The sequence below is a fragment of the Centrocercus urophasianus genome, unplaced genomic scaffold (genome assembly GCF_019232065.1).
Source record: "Centrocercus urophasianus isolate 14NV4802_14NV808 unplaced genomic scaffold, USGS_Curo_1.0 seq_861, whole genome shotgun sequence".
NCBI lineage: Eukaryota > Metazoa > Chordata > Aves > Galliformes > Phasianidae > Centrocercus > Centrocercus urophasianus.
This window is the reverse complement of record NW_024885490.1, coordinates 13,955-29,929: the sequence shown is the minus strand read 5'-3', so window position 1 is coordinate 29,929 and position 15,975 is coordinate 13,955. Positions and strand designations below refer to the sequence as shown.

General features: G+C 38.1%; 1 protein-coding gene across 6 annotated transcripts in view; it reads right to left on the bottom strand.

Annotated features, from left to right (window-relative positions):
* Positions 1 to 15,975, bottom strand: part of YTHDC2 (YTH domain containing 2) — a 36,621-nt gene that overhangs the window by 11,427 nt on the left and 9,219 nt on the right. For 3 of the 6 annotated variants that reach the window (XR_006171934.1, XM_042838611.1, XM_042838612.1), the window contains exons 7-23: positions 14,801 to 14,957; positions 13,214 to 13,321; positions 12,449 to 12,597; positions 10,202 to 10,337; positions 9,733 to 9,859; positions 8,195 to 8,260; positions 6,673 to 6,851; positions 6,395 to 6,491; positions 6,225 to 6,312; positions 6,063 to 6,143; positions 5,084 to 5,166; positions 3,895 to 4,000; positions 3,661 to 3,780; positions 3,052 to 3,324; positions 2,470 to 2,596; positions 1,769 to 1,974; positions 1,043 to 1,238 (exon numbers count right to left, since the gene is read on the bottom strand). Coding sequence is in view for 3 of the 6 variants with exons in the window: in XM_042838611.1 (XP_042694545.1) it covers positions 1,043 to 1,238; positions 1,769 to 1,974; positions 2,470 to 2,596; positions 3,052 to 3,324; positions 3,661 to 3,780; positions 3,895 to 4,000; positions 5,084 to 5,166; positions 6,063 to 6,143; positions 6,225 to 6,312; positions 6,395 to 6,491; positions 6,673 to 6,851; positions 8,195 to 8,260; positions 9,733 to 9,859; positions 10,202 to 10,337; positions 12,449 to 12,597; positions 13,214 to 13,321; positions 14,801 to 14,957 (2,299 nt within the window). In the remaining 3 variants the exon portion in view is untranslated. The remainder of the gene's footprint in view (positions 1 to 1,042; positions 1,239 to 1,768; positions 1,975 to 2,469; positions 2,597 to 3,051; positions 3,325 to 3,660; positions 3,781 to 3,894; positions 4,001 to 5,083; positions 5,167 to 6,062; positions 6,144 to 6,224; positions 6,313 to 6,394; positions 6,492 to 6,672; positions 6,852 to 8,194; positions 8,261 to 9,732; positions 9,860 to 10,201; positions 10,338 to 12,448; positions 12,598 to 13,213; positions 13,322 to 14,800; positions 14,958 to 15,975) is intronic. The other 3 variants (XR_006171935.1, XM_042838613.1, XR_006171936.1) reach the window with 3 other exon arrangements.

The window sequence follows — 15,975 nt, the reverse complement described above, 5'->3', positions numbered from 1 at the left end:
CACTTCAGCTGGGCTTCTAGGCATATTACCTTCTTGAAGGAGGCCTCCAAACAACCTGTGAGACAAATCTGAAGTTCTTGCTCCACTGCTTCCCTAAGCAGCAGCATTCCATAACTGCCCCCCCATTTACATCATAAACCTTCAAATCTTAGAGGAAGATATTCTGTAAATCTACTTCTCTACTACTCATAACACAACATGATGCTGAACTGTTCTCAGATCAGTGTAACTTACAAGTAATTATTCCAATATTATCTGGGACTTAATAATGCCTGTGTTCAACATTTTTTCTGGTTAACTAATCTCAGACAAATGAAAGCAAACCTGCTTCTGTCCAGTACAGACATAAGTGGTTTAATACGGTATGTTTTCGTACGTATTACAGCAGTAAGAGAAGGAGATCTCCTGAGGTCATTCTTCAGTAGCATTGTATGAGGGATGCCTCAGACTTCACCTTAACAGGTAGAACGTGTCTAAGCAATCAGTTACAACTCAAGTTAGAAATATGGGGAAGATGAAACAATATTTGATTAAAAAGTAATTTTTCAGAACGGAGGACCAGTAACAGAAAGAAAGCGTAACAGGGTAATTGCTGTTTATAATCAATTAGCATCTGCAAAGAAATCAGCCCTGTAATGAGAACCCCAAGAAAAAAAAAAATCACCGTAGACTAAGAATACAGATTCCAATCCTTGTCATATGTTTCATAATCTTTACCTACAGCAGCATGTAAGGCCAAGATGGTGGTTACTTCTGATAGTATAATAAAGAATTAAATGCCTAAACAGTTACATTCAAAATTAGAAAGATGTAGCACTCAATGTTCTTTGAAAAATCACACACATTTAGAAGATTACTTGCCTGTGCCTGAGGCACTACTTACAGAACCAGAAAACTATTCTTCAACAGCTACAGGTACCGTGGCTTTGTAGCTTTAAGAATTCACTAACACATGTATTGCATATTCTTGTGAAAGAAGCCTTCTATGCCACATACTGCTGTATATCCAACTGAAACATTCCAAATCCAAAACCCCATATACCTCGAAAGGACAAAGGCTCTTCCAAAGCATTATGTGGTAACCTAGCTGGTCCAGAGAAGAGTGCCACAGTGACAGGTGTTACAACTGAACAACATCTGATATTTGCTATCCTGCGAGCTCTTGTCATTTCATCATATATAAGCCAGTCAGTAGGGAGTGCCTGAACAGCTGCAGCTTGCCCATTTGATGGCGGAATCTGCACAAGAGCAACCGAGAGACTAGGCTGTTTTAACTTCTATTTGTAATTAAAATAAATGTAAACATGTTTATTATTTTAAACGTACAAATATGTGAACAGATACACACAGAAAAACTCAACCGCACTTCAGAACAACATTCAAACATCTGGGAAGCTAAACCTTGCTTCTCCATGTATCTAGAAATTTGAGCTTCAGAGCAGAACTTCTTGCTACTATCAGCAGAGATTACTGTACCTCCAGAACAGGTTCCTAACAAGGCTGCTTGTTTTTTTTTTATGCCATATTATCTTGTCCCAATAGAAGGATTAAGTGAATTAAATTCTGGTGAAAAAACAGTGCTCTTAAGCCAGTGCTTTATTTTATCATCCCGGCAGGAAAAGCATTTTTTAAAATCACAGTGTCTAAAAACAGGCACACGCACGATTCTTTAAAGTACTGACGAACTTAGAGGCACGTTTCTAAAACTTCACTTTGACAGAATATTTTTGAATCTGCAGTTCATAAAAACGAGAGTAATATTTATTACCTTTTTGTACTGAGCCTGGCTAAGAACAGACGTAGGATGAAATCGCACTTTCTTCTCTTCTGGGCCTGTCAAAACCAGGTTTTCCCTGTCCACATGCACAAGATTGGGGTACATCCCAGCCACTAAGGCAGCTTTAACCACAGCCCAGTTTTCAGAGTTAGCATTAACATCTCTAATATCAGCACTTCCTCTGGCTCTGACAAAACCTGAAGAGGACACAGAAATTACACTGGATTGCTTATTCATATTCCTGTTTCTGAAAAGGAATTCGAGACAAAGGTGAAATAAACTATGCATTGGCTGCATTTTTCAGACTGCCAATTTTAACAGCACCAAGAAAAAAAATACTGGAAATACTTCTTGATGTTTCATGCTAACACAAAACGTAATTCATTCTTACAGAAATAAATTAATAGGACATAAAAATTCAAGGCAACATTTCACATACGAGTCATACCAGATTTCTTACGAAAACCAGTGAAATGAGGACATATGAGGGCATTTTCACTTAGGTTAGCATCTAATTCTGTTATCAGCTACAGTTCCTCACTCTAGCATCTTCACCACACTCAGAAAGTACATGTCCATTTCACATTAGGAAAGGAAAACAAAATCAGTGAATACTATTCCTGTCACAATCTATATACACTTGTACTAGACTGAATTCAAAAACTATGTTAAGAAAAATCTGAGCTTCTTACCTGAAGCTCTAAGCTGACCAAGTAACTGAGTTCTAATCCCTGTGATGATTTCCATTGTAGCTTGAGAAAGAAAGTTTTTTTCACAGAAGACCCTCTCCCAGCCGTCACGTCGTGCCTTCTGCCATGCCTACAAAGAGTATTTTTCAGCTAAACAAATCTATAGACAAATTTGAAAATAAGAAAATGCACTTAAATACAGTGACATATGTTAATAAAAAGAGGCCAAAAACAATTCTGAAACTGAAATGTATTAAACCATTTCTCTAGTCAATTACTAAATTTTGTTTACCCAATTCTCTACATTAACTTAATCTATCTCCTACATCTCTCTATCTCTATGTTGTTTTCTATCCTGTCAAAATGGTAATGGTTGAAACTTAGGTTAAAAAATATAAAACTGAACAGCTGAATACAATGTTTTCTTACAACATTACTAATTAGTTCAAGACAGTAAAGCTGCTACACAAAAAGAACCTTTATTCTCTAAGGACTCCCTCTAGTCAATCATTTCACATCCAATGTTATACCACTTCCTTATTACATAAGCTATTATTGGTACCCTTTCTGAAGATGGAACAATACCTGGAAAGCCCTGAGGAGCACCATATGGTCACTAAATGTTCCTGCAGCTAAACGTTTTCTGCACAGCATAGCTGCACGCTTTTGAGAGGCCACCATAGGTAGAACAAAAGGCTCTCGATACGCGAGAGTGCAAGCAATAGTGAGAATGGGATCCAGGCACTTCAAAACAACAGCACACAGCACCATTTTACCAAGGTGTGGCTCTACTGGTAATTCGGCAAGATGATAACCAAGTTCAGTGAGGTCTTCCCAAACATCCATGGCATCTATTTTCTGATAACAAAACAGTAAGTGGGGGGTGGGGCAGAGAAGAGCATAGACAAAAATAATATACAGCGAAAATAGAAAAGATGTGAATACAAGACATTAAATAGACTTGCTCTGACTACTAAGAACGTACGCCAAACTCTGTGTGAAGTTTGAGACCACGTTCTTAAGCATTCTTTTCCCTTAACACGAAAACATGACAAAAATGAAAACAGAACAAAAACACAAAGCATCCTTCAGTAACTAAACAGTCTCAAGAAACACAAAACTCAGTAACACATGTTGCCACACCAAAAGCACAGAAGCAAATACGATTCCATCTAGATCTGTACCTATGCTGACCTTGAGCATTTGTATGGCGTTCCTCACAATTAAAGCTGGTGGAGGATCAGGAGCTTTCATGAGAAAGTCAACAACTGGGCAATTAACTGGAGCCAGTAGTTTTGTGTGCAAACAAAGCTCCTACAAGTTAAAAATCCAAAGTTAAGATTACACAAAAAAACTCCTGCTGTGACTGATAACATGGCTAGACACTAACAACTACACTGAAGTTGTAATTTATAAGAGAACACATGCCTGAAGCGGCATTCTTTGAAGTTCCGGAGTCTGAAATTCCAACATATTCTGAAATCGGAGCTTGCTGAAGAGATGGAAGCAGACTCCAGGCCGACAGCGCCCAGCTCTTGAACATAAAATATGGTAAGCTATTAATTATAACATCTTTTAAACTAAAGGAGGAATGCAAAATATCACAAAAAACAATGAACTCCCCCATAAAACATACATATACATGCAAAAACATCCCACAGATATGGAACAGAAGTGTACAAGCATATGTAACAGAAAGACAAAGTTGTCATTTAGCCAAATGTGAAGCGAGAGACTTCTAGAACATGAACCACTTTTGATACGACAGAAATTTATTGTGATTTTACCCCAACACTGGAAGATCTAGAAAAACAAAAAATAAGTTAAGCAAGCGCTCCCTGAGCATCCAAAGTGTTTTGTTGTTTTTTGTTTCTCTGGTTGTTTGGGGTTTTTTTGTTTGTTTTGCAAGTTCAAGGTCAATCTGAATCACATTGTTTTTGCTATAAGGAATATCTTCATTTCTTCCTCTGGCAAAACCCTTCAACATGCCCCAAAGAACCAGGAGTCAGTCCAGAGTAAGAAGTAGAACAAGGGCTGAACAAATGAGCGAGGGGACAAACAGCAAACACAGGCAGAACGAAATTCCAGCAGACTCATACCAATGCTGTAGCAGCAAACACAGTCCCCCAGGACCCACTATTGCACTTAGCCCTCACCCAGCACTGGGAAGAACAGAAGTCGGGAATTTATTTGACAAAGGAATGTAGGAATTACTGTTCAATGTCTCTTCTAATAGAGCGATGAAGCAGTATGGAAAACTTGTAACAGGCCTTCCTTTTCCCACAGTAAAGTAAGTTGTGTAAAATCCATAGGGCCCAGTGGGCGCTGGCAGTACTGAGGTGAAAGGAGAACAAATTCCTCCACGGAAGAAAAACGAACCTACTGTAAAGCTTTGGGAATTTCCCAAGTCACATTTCTATCAGGAAATTACTCTAAGGAAGTATATGCTGACCCTTGCTTTTCTTGCAGAGAATTAATACTGGCCACTGTCAAACACTACATCGGACCAGAATAATACTGTTATCCAGCACTGCTCCTCTTACATTCAGTACTTCATTCTCAGTGTACAGGGTAGCGGATGCTTGCAAGATAAAAATACGTACAAAGTATTTATTACCTCCCTCTTCTCTGGATAGCACTGGCTTTTGAAATCCACACAGTTCTTAACATTGTAACACAACTCAGAGCATCAAAAGACTTCTAAAAAAGAAAAACAAGGAAATAAAATCAAGATTTACTAGGGTACATGAAAGAACAATTACTAATGGCTTACACTGACAACAATGTTCTCCTCAAACCAATACTAAGCACCACTGACTTCTGGAACACAGTTACATTCTAAAGTACTTTGTTGTAGGTGAATTTACACCACCTCTTTCACAACATCTTTCGGTACAGTTTTCTACATCGAAAACTTTCTAGGTTAAGTCAAGAAATGATGAGTTGTGCTTTGCACCATAACAGAAAGCAAAAATACGCTATTATGCACAATGAAATTTTGCTCATTTCCTCACCTGGAAATTATGTCCTAGTTTTCCTGCATTTGGTGCAGAAACACAAAATACTTGTATTAATATAAGAACTTGGTTGATCTACTGCGGGTATATCCCACAAAATCTACTCCATACACTGAGCTTTGAACTGTACTTCAATTATGTTATCTATGTTTATTTCACAAGTAACCAGTAAGGGGCATTCAATATATCATAAACATTTGAAAACTTAACATTCGATTACACTTCATTCACATACAATTAAAACAACAAAGGGAACTCCCAGTATTCTCTAACTTCCAGGAGGATGAAGGTCTAAACTAATGGGCTTCCCTTAAAATGTACACAGAAGTGACAAGTTACTTGTCTAATCAGCAGCAGCTTTTCCAGGGTTTTTAAGCAGCTGGCTGTCAGAAGGCAACTTTCTTGCATCTTTATGGTTTGTTATAAACAAAAGGGATGTCAAAACTTCAGCGAGTTCTGTTACTTTACACACACCAGGTTTTTAGACTGCTAATAAAAAAGCACCACTTCCCCAAAAATCACAGCTTAGTATTATTATTTTAAAACAATCTTAGGAAGTTTACTTCCCCCCAGTCATACCTCCTTCATCTTTCCCGAATCAATAACAAATACAACATCACTGACTGTGATACTGGTTTCTGCAACATTAGTAGAAAGAATCTGCAGGCAGAAAAACATAACAGTAACTGTAAAAGCAAAGACTACGGAGAGCAGTATCTGAAGAAGTCATCGGATACTTGCTATTTTGCGGATGCCAGAAGGCGGAGTTTTAAGCACATTCTTCTGATCCAAAGTTTGCATATTTGAATGAAGTGTGAATACTTGGTATCTAATGCAAAACAAAGAGTAGTCTTTAAGTATATTTAAAGAAAGAAAAAACTAGAGACAATCATTGAAACTAGAGGTTTTACCTGTGTGCATTATCAACAAATCTCTTGTCATCAAAAATAATTCGGTCTCTCAAGCTAACTATCTCATCGTATCCAGGAAGAAATATTAAAATTGCTCCTAAAAGAGAGAATCCATTCACAACATTAAACCAGACACTCACTTAAAATATATAAAAATACCAGTTAGTGCCACGCATACTGCTACCCAGAAGGTCTTCCCTATTTGGTCCTACTGAAAAAATGACTCATTCAGAAGTTGAATCCACAGCAATAACATGAGACTGTGTATGTATACCTACCCCCATCAGAACTATTGCAGATGTTGTAAAGTAAGTGCATGATCAGGTCGAAATCCACCTTCTCATCATTAAAACTGTGATGATAAGCTTTCAACAACTCTCTGTCCTCTGTTCCAAGGTCATTACCATTTGCTTGGACCAGAGAACTTTCATCCAGATTTCCAAATTCCATTGAAGCACTAAAACATACAAATATACATATTCAGTTGCTTCCTTCGGGCTTGCATTCACCCATCAATTCAAGCTTAGATCAAGACTCAGAAGATTACATGTAACCAATTTTTAAGTCTACACTGCAGCAGAACCACATGTCCACAATATTACTGACTTGAGCACTACCCTGCAGAGCAGGTGAACTTCAGCTGTTAGCATTAACTTTCCTACATTTCATCAAAACATAACCATAAGCAAACCCGAGAAGAAGTATATATATGTCTTTCTTTTTAACATTTTACTTTTTTTTTTTCATCTGCTAAGGGAAAAACATTTAAAAAGAGTATTTTCCAAACACTTCCCTACCATCAGCTCCTTAGTGTTCTGGCTGCATGGTACTGGCATACAATGTTCATTTTATGTAGGTATATAATGCATCACCAACACAGAATAAAACATCATAGAAAAGCACTATTTTCATTTCAGATGCTTACTTTGGAAACATGGTACAGAATCAGTATCTCCTCCACACATGAAGGCTGCTCCAAAAGTAACGCCCCCTATTTTACTACACTGGGCAGGGTCAGAGGCAGATGTTGGCAGCAGAGGTTGAACCTTACTGCCAATATTCCATGACAGTCTTCTATGTAACAGATGGCACCAGAGGGGAAACCTGACAAAACGGTGCTTTATGCAAGGCTGTGTTGTTGAATTACTCCATGAGGAAAACAGTTTTCCTCACGACTTGCTGGACATTTGTGGAGACCAGACAGTGGGTGTTAGTAAAGTGAGGCAGAGGCAGGTGCATTTCAGCAGTGGTTACAGTGATGTGAAAAAACAAGCACAGCTGCCATACCTCAAAATGAAGAGCACTTGATCAGCTCATCCATGCAAATCAGCTAATGGTGTTGAAAAAATAGAACTGTGTAGCTGAGAACTTGCACTACCAAGTAGTGTCATTTGCTCTTCGTATCTGTTGTCATTTCCATGGAAGTAGGAGGCATAACTTTCAAAGTGACCTACGTATTTATGTAAGTTACGATGACTCGTTTCATCTAGGAATGGAAATTCCAACTACGATGACGTGGGACAACAAATGCTAATGACAGAAAGAAGTTTGTTTACCATATTTATCATAGGAGTTGCTTAAAAAAAAGAAAAAAAAAAAAAAATCACCATAATGCTACACTTCCTGTTCGTTTGTTTTTGTTTTTTTAAATATGCTTCCAAAATGTTCTGACTCCCAATCTTGTTGTTTAGGTCATATTTTAGAGTATATAAAATTAAACTGTTCTGATTAAAAGGTGGGAGACACAGATGTTTACGTACTATATTAAACAATTGTTTTAGCGAAGCCGCCATAGCTTACCTGTAAGATTCCAACAGGTCAACCACCTCTGTTTGTCCAAAGTGCTTAGCCCAGTCTAAAGCCATCCTGAAAGAGTTGTACATAGACTTCATTATTTGTCACTTCAAATCATATGTATGGGCAGCACCTTACATGAGATGACAGCTGACACACTGCGCTGTTTTCCTTTCCGCATTATTATTTAAGCAGTGCCTTCACTGATGGATCCACATCTTCCCAAATGCAAAAACATGTATAATATGTATAACAAACAGCTACATGATTTTTAAATAGCTGCAAATTGTGACCAAGTATGAATGCTACCTCTACACAGCAATCACAGAATCACTGAATGGCCCGGGTTGGAAGGGACCTCAAGGATCATCAAACTCCAACCCCCTGCCACATGCAGGGCTACCAACCTCCATGTTTAATGCTAAACCACGCTGCCCAGGGCCCCATCCAACCTGCCCTTGAACACCTCCAAGGACGGGGCATCCACAACCTCTCTGGGCAGCTGTTCCAGTACCTCACCACTCTCTGGGTAAAGAATTTCCCCCTGATGTCCAACCTAAATCTCCCCTCCCTCAACTTAAAACCATTTCCCCTCATCCTACACGTATCAACCCTTCCAAAGAGTTGATTCCCCTCCCCTCCGTAGGCTCCTTTTAAGTATTGAAAGGCTGCACTGAGGTCACCCTGCAGCCTTCTTTTCTCCAGGCTGAACAAGCCCAGCTCCCTCAGCCTGTCCTCACAGGGGAGGTGCTCCAGTCCCCTGATCAAACAGGAAGGAGTAGAATACACCACTGCTTCAAAACACAGTATCAATGCACATAACTAAGCATTTCTAAGGTATCCTTTTATTAACTCCCTTAAATAATCTTGAGAATTCATACCCCAGATGTTTTTCTCCAAAACATCTAAAAATGGCCAACTTTTTGATGCCTTATGGGAACCATTCTCTTCACAAAGCAGATCATTCTGTTTTCCCTTTAAACTTCTTTCATTCTCTACTTTTTCCCAATAACAGACAACTAGAATCCTAATTTTTACCCTTCCACACTCAATGTTTTATGGTACCCCCCAGCCCCCGGTTCCTAAACATAAACTCTTGGTCATAAAGATCTGAATTTTTAGATATTAATATGGATTTTCTTACATGCTCCAACATGCCTGCAGCCATAACACTGCAAAGACCCTTGCCCCTGTAGTATTTTTTTTTAAAACCTCTACAGGCTGTCGTCTTAAAGACTACAATAATCAAGCATTTTGAGTGTAATTAAATCTATCAAGAAAGACTACCATCTTTTCCTAATCAGAGGTTATAGCAGGTTCCTTGAAAGAGGAAACATAAACCATTTTAAAGACTGCTTCTGAATTACTTTAGAATTTATGGAAAACAATCTGATGAAACAAACTCTACATCATTATGACTATTCAATCTTACTACCACCTACAGCATTTTGATAAATCACTGAATTAAAAAGTTCTGTTACATGTCTTAAGTTCTCATGTTTATATTGGGAAATAAATCCTTCACTTCATCTGTTTGTTTTTACCAGCCATTGGATGATTTGCAGTGGACACTTGCTCCCATACTGATCAATTGCTCTACTTGACTTAGAAAGCCTCTCCCTGCAGCTATCATTAGTGCAGTTGCACTGGTTTCACTGTGCCTATAATCAACTGAGAAGTAAAACAAATTAGCAAAAACAATACACTTTTTTTCATCTGAACAAAACATGAATATGATTTTCAAGATCTAGACCAACAAGATTTTATTTCTTCCCATCCACCAGTCAATTCACATGAATTCAATATTTTTAAAATAGTATTAACCTATCTGTCAATACTTCCAAACAAGTACAGTAACAAACAAGTGAACAGTTAACGAATTGCGTAATACATTCCTTTTTCAAGTAGGCAAATAGAAAGAAAAAAATAACACTTGAAAAGTGGTAACAGAAAATCAAGTCACTATGTGATTTCTTTTTCCCTCGTGCAACAAGAGGAACAAAAGCAACTTACCACTGACGTTTTCAGTTAAGATGAAATGGAACACCTGAGCAAAGGAATCAACATCTTTATGTAACCAGATGTCAGAAAGACAAGAATCCATTTCTTTTATTAGCCATGGTTCAAGACAACTTGCATCTCTCTCAACCTGAAAAACAAGATGAAAATGATGAGTCTCTTCAAGAAGTTCTTTTGTTCTTTATTCTCACAGACGAGGTACTAAGAAATCTAGTTTTTAAACAACTAGAAATATAGAATTAAGTTATGAGCTAATGGATTTGTGGTATCTTGTGCAAGTACTTAAAACAGTACCAGACTAACCACTTTATCTAAAAAACTATTTAAAAACAACACAATGAAAGAGCATACTTTGGCTATATTTGAGAATACTTTACCCTAATTCTAAAAAAAGGAAGAAAATGTAGAACATGATAATCTTCTTCTAGAAACTCTACAGGAATAATATCAAAAGACTGTTTGGCAACGGAATGCGTTTTAAAGATCATCCAGTTCTAATACCCCAGCCACGCACAAGGCTGCCACTGACTGCATCAGGTTACCCAAAATCCCACCCAGCCCAGTCTTGAACTCCTCCAGGGATGGGGCAATACACAGCCCCAGCACTCTCCCAGTAAAGAAATTCTTCCTAATGTGTGAACTAAATCTGTCCTCCTTTAGTTTAAAGGCATTAAGCCTCGTCCTAACTCCGCACTTTTTGATAGAATCCCACCATCATCTTCCCTGTAAGCCCCCTTTAGGCACTGAGCTCTCACTGTAACCATTTCTTCTCCAGGACGAACAAGCCCAGCTCACCTAGACTGTGTTTGAAAAAGGGGTGCTTCAGCCCTCTGTTCATCTTTGTAGCTGCCTCTGGACCCATCCCAACAGGTCTTCATCCCTCCAATATCTAGCAATAACCTCAAAATCCTCACTAAACTGACGCTCTACCTAGGCAAGTTTGCTTTCCTTAGATAAGCAGGACATCTGGAGCCCAAAAACAGTCTCAACATTCCACAAGCCATGGGGAGGTCTATACAATAATCAGAAACAGATTTTTGTAAATAACTTTACTGACCAAATATGCACCTGACCTACCCTGCACACGATCGTTTTTGACCATATACCATCACCCTGTGGAACCTCACAGCCACCAAAGACCTCCTGCAGGAATCCCATATTAACACAGCACATGCGTAGTGTTCTACTTCAATACACACACCAATTCTCAGAATAGGTGGGTGCTTTGCAGAAACTGTACGAACATTCAAATGATGAATGCATATAACCTATGTAATTGCAGTTCTGTTGGCATGGTTGACTTTGCAGGCTGCAATTGAGCTTTTTTTTTGTTAATGCTGCATTTTTCTCCTACCAATACCCATACAACTGCTTCTGAAGAGCTTCTTTCAATTCAGTCTCCACCCAGCCTGTATTCATTTTTGCGATTGTCTTACCTGAAGAGCAGGACCTTGACTTTACTGCATTTCATGAGGCTGCCACGGTCTCAACTCTTGAGCCTGTCAAGATCCCTCTGGAGGGCAATGTTCACTCCAACACGTTGACTGCACCACTCAGTTTTGTCTCACCCACAAACTTACTGAGATGCACTTAGTCCCACTTTCCTTGTAACCAGCAAAGATGTGAAACACTATCAGCTCCAATACAGGCCCTTGAGGGTCAATACTCATCACTGCTCTCCACCTGGACATCAAACCATTGACTGCAACTATCTGAATTAAAAAATCCAGCCCATTTCTATTCTGAGTATCCAACCCATCAACTTCACATCTCCACATTTCAATAATGCTGCATCCCCATTACAGAAGACCATCAAGTAGCCAAATTCCATTTGCCCTTAGAGAAGACGTACTGACTGACACCTGTAATCTGTTTTCCACGTGCTATAATACAGTCTACAGAAGGATATGCTCTACAATCTTGTCAGGCACAGAGAATGAGTAGCTTGTAGTTCCACAGATCTTCCTTCATCTTTTTAATAATGGGGGTTCTATTTCTTACGTCCGGTCACTGAGAATTTCATAATGACTTCTCAAAGATGACACGCAGCAATTTCATCTGCCACCTTCCTCAGTACCCCAGACGCACTTCACCAAATACCACAGACTTCTGCACACACAGAATTCTTAGGCGGCCCCAAACCACCTAAGCACTTTCTTTTCCCAATATCGTCAGAAACAAGTTTCTAAAAGATTTACCACATAAACCTAAAACATTTCTTCCAACACAGAAAAAACTTACCAGAGCATTAAAAACTGTGTCACCACTGCTGTCCAGCAGATTATACTCTTCAGATACACTTGCAACAGATTTTCTGCTCCGTGATTCTGGGTTGCTACTACTTTCTTGAGCAGAACACCACTCAGTGAGAGTGCTTTGCTGCTTTTCTTCTAGAAGGTGTACAACGTTATCAAAACAGTATCAGAATCACTTTTAATCATCTGTTGCTTTCAGCTACAAAAATCGTTAAATCAAACCACAGGCTTACCTATAGCATTCTCTTTTATCCAACCAAGAATGCTGACACCAATCCAATATAAGTTCTATGATTAATGGCACACAAAGTGCATGACTGCAAATGTCTGCTCTAAGAGTAAGGTGAAAAATATCATTTGGATGCTACTAACAGGGACTGTTTCTGTTCAAGATGTACAAAATCCTGCACTGTGGATGGACGGCTGCCTGCAATTCAATTTGTACCCAGTGTCAAAACATCGTATCATCTTGTTCTGTATTTTTCATGGAGGCAACAATTACATGCAAATCTACACCATCATATTAGCAAAACATTTACAAAACGAAAGCAAAAAGCATACCCCGTTGAAAGGCTTTTTAACTGAACAATCAGCTTCAATAATGTCAACATTGCAAGTTTAGAGATACTTGCTGGTATCTAATCATAGTATTACATAGTATATATTAAAGACAACAGAATCATCCGATTCCACTGTTCTCGATGCTCAATAGGCCTCAGTACCCACTCTTACAATTAAGAAGTATACCAACCTCGCTGCTTCTCCTTTCTGTATTTTATCATCTCTTTGTTTGTGTACCCAGTGCTTCGTAGAATGTCCTCCAAAAACATCTCTTTAACTTCAAATGGTCTTCCTTGGACTGCAAGCACAAATAACTAATGAAATTAGATATCCCCTAGTTTGACCGAAAATCTCCATTAAAAAAAGACTCTCTGTAAATATTAAAAAAAAAAATCAATTAAGAAATTAAAAGCAGAAACTTTAAGGAGTTATTACTTTCCTTGAAAAAAATCCTTGAAGAATACCTGAGAGTTTGCTTTCTCAACACTGCTGAGCCGCAAAACAAAATAAGATTAAGAAGGGAAATCTCAGTGAAAAACAACATGTATCACTAAACTCTTCAATGCTCTCGGAGCATTCTGGAAAGGGATCTACATGTCTGACAGAATATTCATCAAAGTTCTATCAAAATGACAAAGAAAACTAGTATTTTTGTTGTAAGATTATCACCTGGATTACCAACATAATAATAACATTGTTTTAATGCAATACTCTGTAAGAAGTTTGTCACTTTGTGTACAAATGCTTTGCTCAAGACACATACACAGCTTTTCAGTTTCTTCAGTTACCTCAGCCCTTCTTTGCTGAGTAAGGCCTGACCAGCCAGGCAATCCAAACTGTCTTTGTCTCCTGAGAACCAACCCCTATTTCTTTTTCAATATCACTGTTTTCTAAGCCGTTCTAAAAGGCATGACAGGGTCCCTTTTCACAAGAAAAAAATTCTCTAGATTCCTGGTCCTTTAGCTAGACATTTGCCATAGCTGAGTTTAAATTACTCAGAACCTCTCCCTCCTTCAGGAATAACTGTATGTACTTACGTATAATACAAGGACTTTATTGTTGAAAAATCAAAAGAAGCAGGTCACTCATGCAGAAGGCCTGCAAGCCAGGAATGTGGAAAAACATGGAAAAAACCCACATCTCCCACACCTTACCTTTACTAAAAATCCATCAAATCAGCTATTAAAATAAAGGTAACTTTTCTACACTTGAATGTAATCTAACTACAGATTACCAAACCCAAACATAAACTATCACATCTTTTCTCAAATTTTACCAGGACTAACAGTTGACAATTGCCTTTGAAATCATGTGATCAAAACAGGAGAAAAACAAACTGCCTAGGTCTGCATTTTTGAAGTGACTAGGTACAGGCATCTGTGCTTTAGCCAGTAACAAACACCCATCTATGAAGCCTGAAAAACTAGAACTTGTTGGAATTAGTTGAAGTGTATTGTACTCTTGCAGCCCTCAAGGACTTTCTCATCCTGCAGATCAGTACATTAAGAACTTCTCCTTTTCTTGAGCTGACTGTCAGGAGACAAGGCATCTCTGCACTTACACTGCTTCCAGCAACAAAATACCTCATTCTGAAATAGTTGCAAACAGATGTTAAAAAAAAAAAAAAAAAAAAAAAAAAGCAACAGTAAACTTAAAAAAAGCAAAAATAACAAGCATTTTCTGATTCTCACTCAGTGTCCATGTTACCTCGTCCAGATCAACAGCACTGACAGCGGTATACAGGTATATTCAGATCCAGGAGTTCACAAATACTTACTGTGTATTACTGGGCAACTTCCAAAATACTCAATAAAGAGATTCGCATCTAGAGCAGCACTAGAAATGATTAGTTTTAAATTAGTCTGGTTTTGCAATATATCTCGCAGTTTTATTAACAAGAAATCACTGAATCGATCCCTCTCATGTACTTCATCCTAAAACAAAAGGCAAAAAGAAACCAGTAGATAAACATTCACAAACAGGAATTTTAAAACTACAATTTATCGTTCGTAGGTTCACTGAAGATGCATTAAAAAGTAGAATTCTAACCCAGTTCAACCAAGCGCTTTTTAAGAAGAAAGTATTCGAGTAAAAAACTTCCTCAAAGCTTCACAAAAATACTGGAGCAGGCTGTGCTGTTAATGAACAAGGAAGAGATAACTTCATTTCAGAGGCTGAATGACCCGAGATGATCTTAAAGGTTGCTTCCAACTCAGACCCTTCTATGATTCTATGAAGTGCATTTCTGAAACTTTACTAATTCTCCTGAAGAATTATCATCTCTGAGATACTGACAAGAACCACAGTTCCCACAAATCTTATTTTCATCAACTCTTCAAAGTTGAAGCACTTAAACCAATATAGTATCACATAATAAGAAAATAAATCTGGTTGCTTAGGTCCATTAAGTCACGTACAAAGCTTAACATAAGTTAAGGCATTTGGTTGGTAATAATTGATTACAGCAATTATTTACTTGGTGAGTTTTGTTTTCTCACACATCAAGAATTTATCAGACAGGAAGCCAAGAACTTTTTAAGGTGAAAGCAAGAACATGAAACAGCCTTTTACTTCAGTAGACAGGTGAGCAGATACAATTATTTTGATGTTTATGTTTTCAGCAGTGGAGCAATTGTTCAAGGTGATTACATACTCTGATTCCACTGAGTTCTCAGTCCCCATGACAGAAATAACACTACGCCTCATTTTGAAAACCTCTGTGTTAACAAGTGGATGCTGAACTGGTACTGCAAAAATAAGTACACGATACAAGAAATTCTGACAGATGCACAATGAGTCACATACACAAATGCCTGCAGCTTCTCTATTGTATGACAAAAAAACCCTACAGAAATGTTTAGACACCTGTCCTTCACAACATCATCCTAGAACTAAATGCTATAATTAGCACAAAAATAAGATACTTTAACCAAAAAAGTACACATTCCAAGA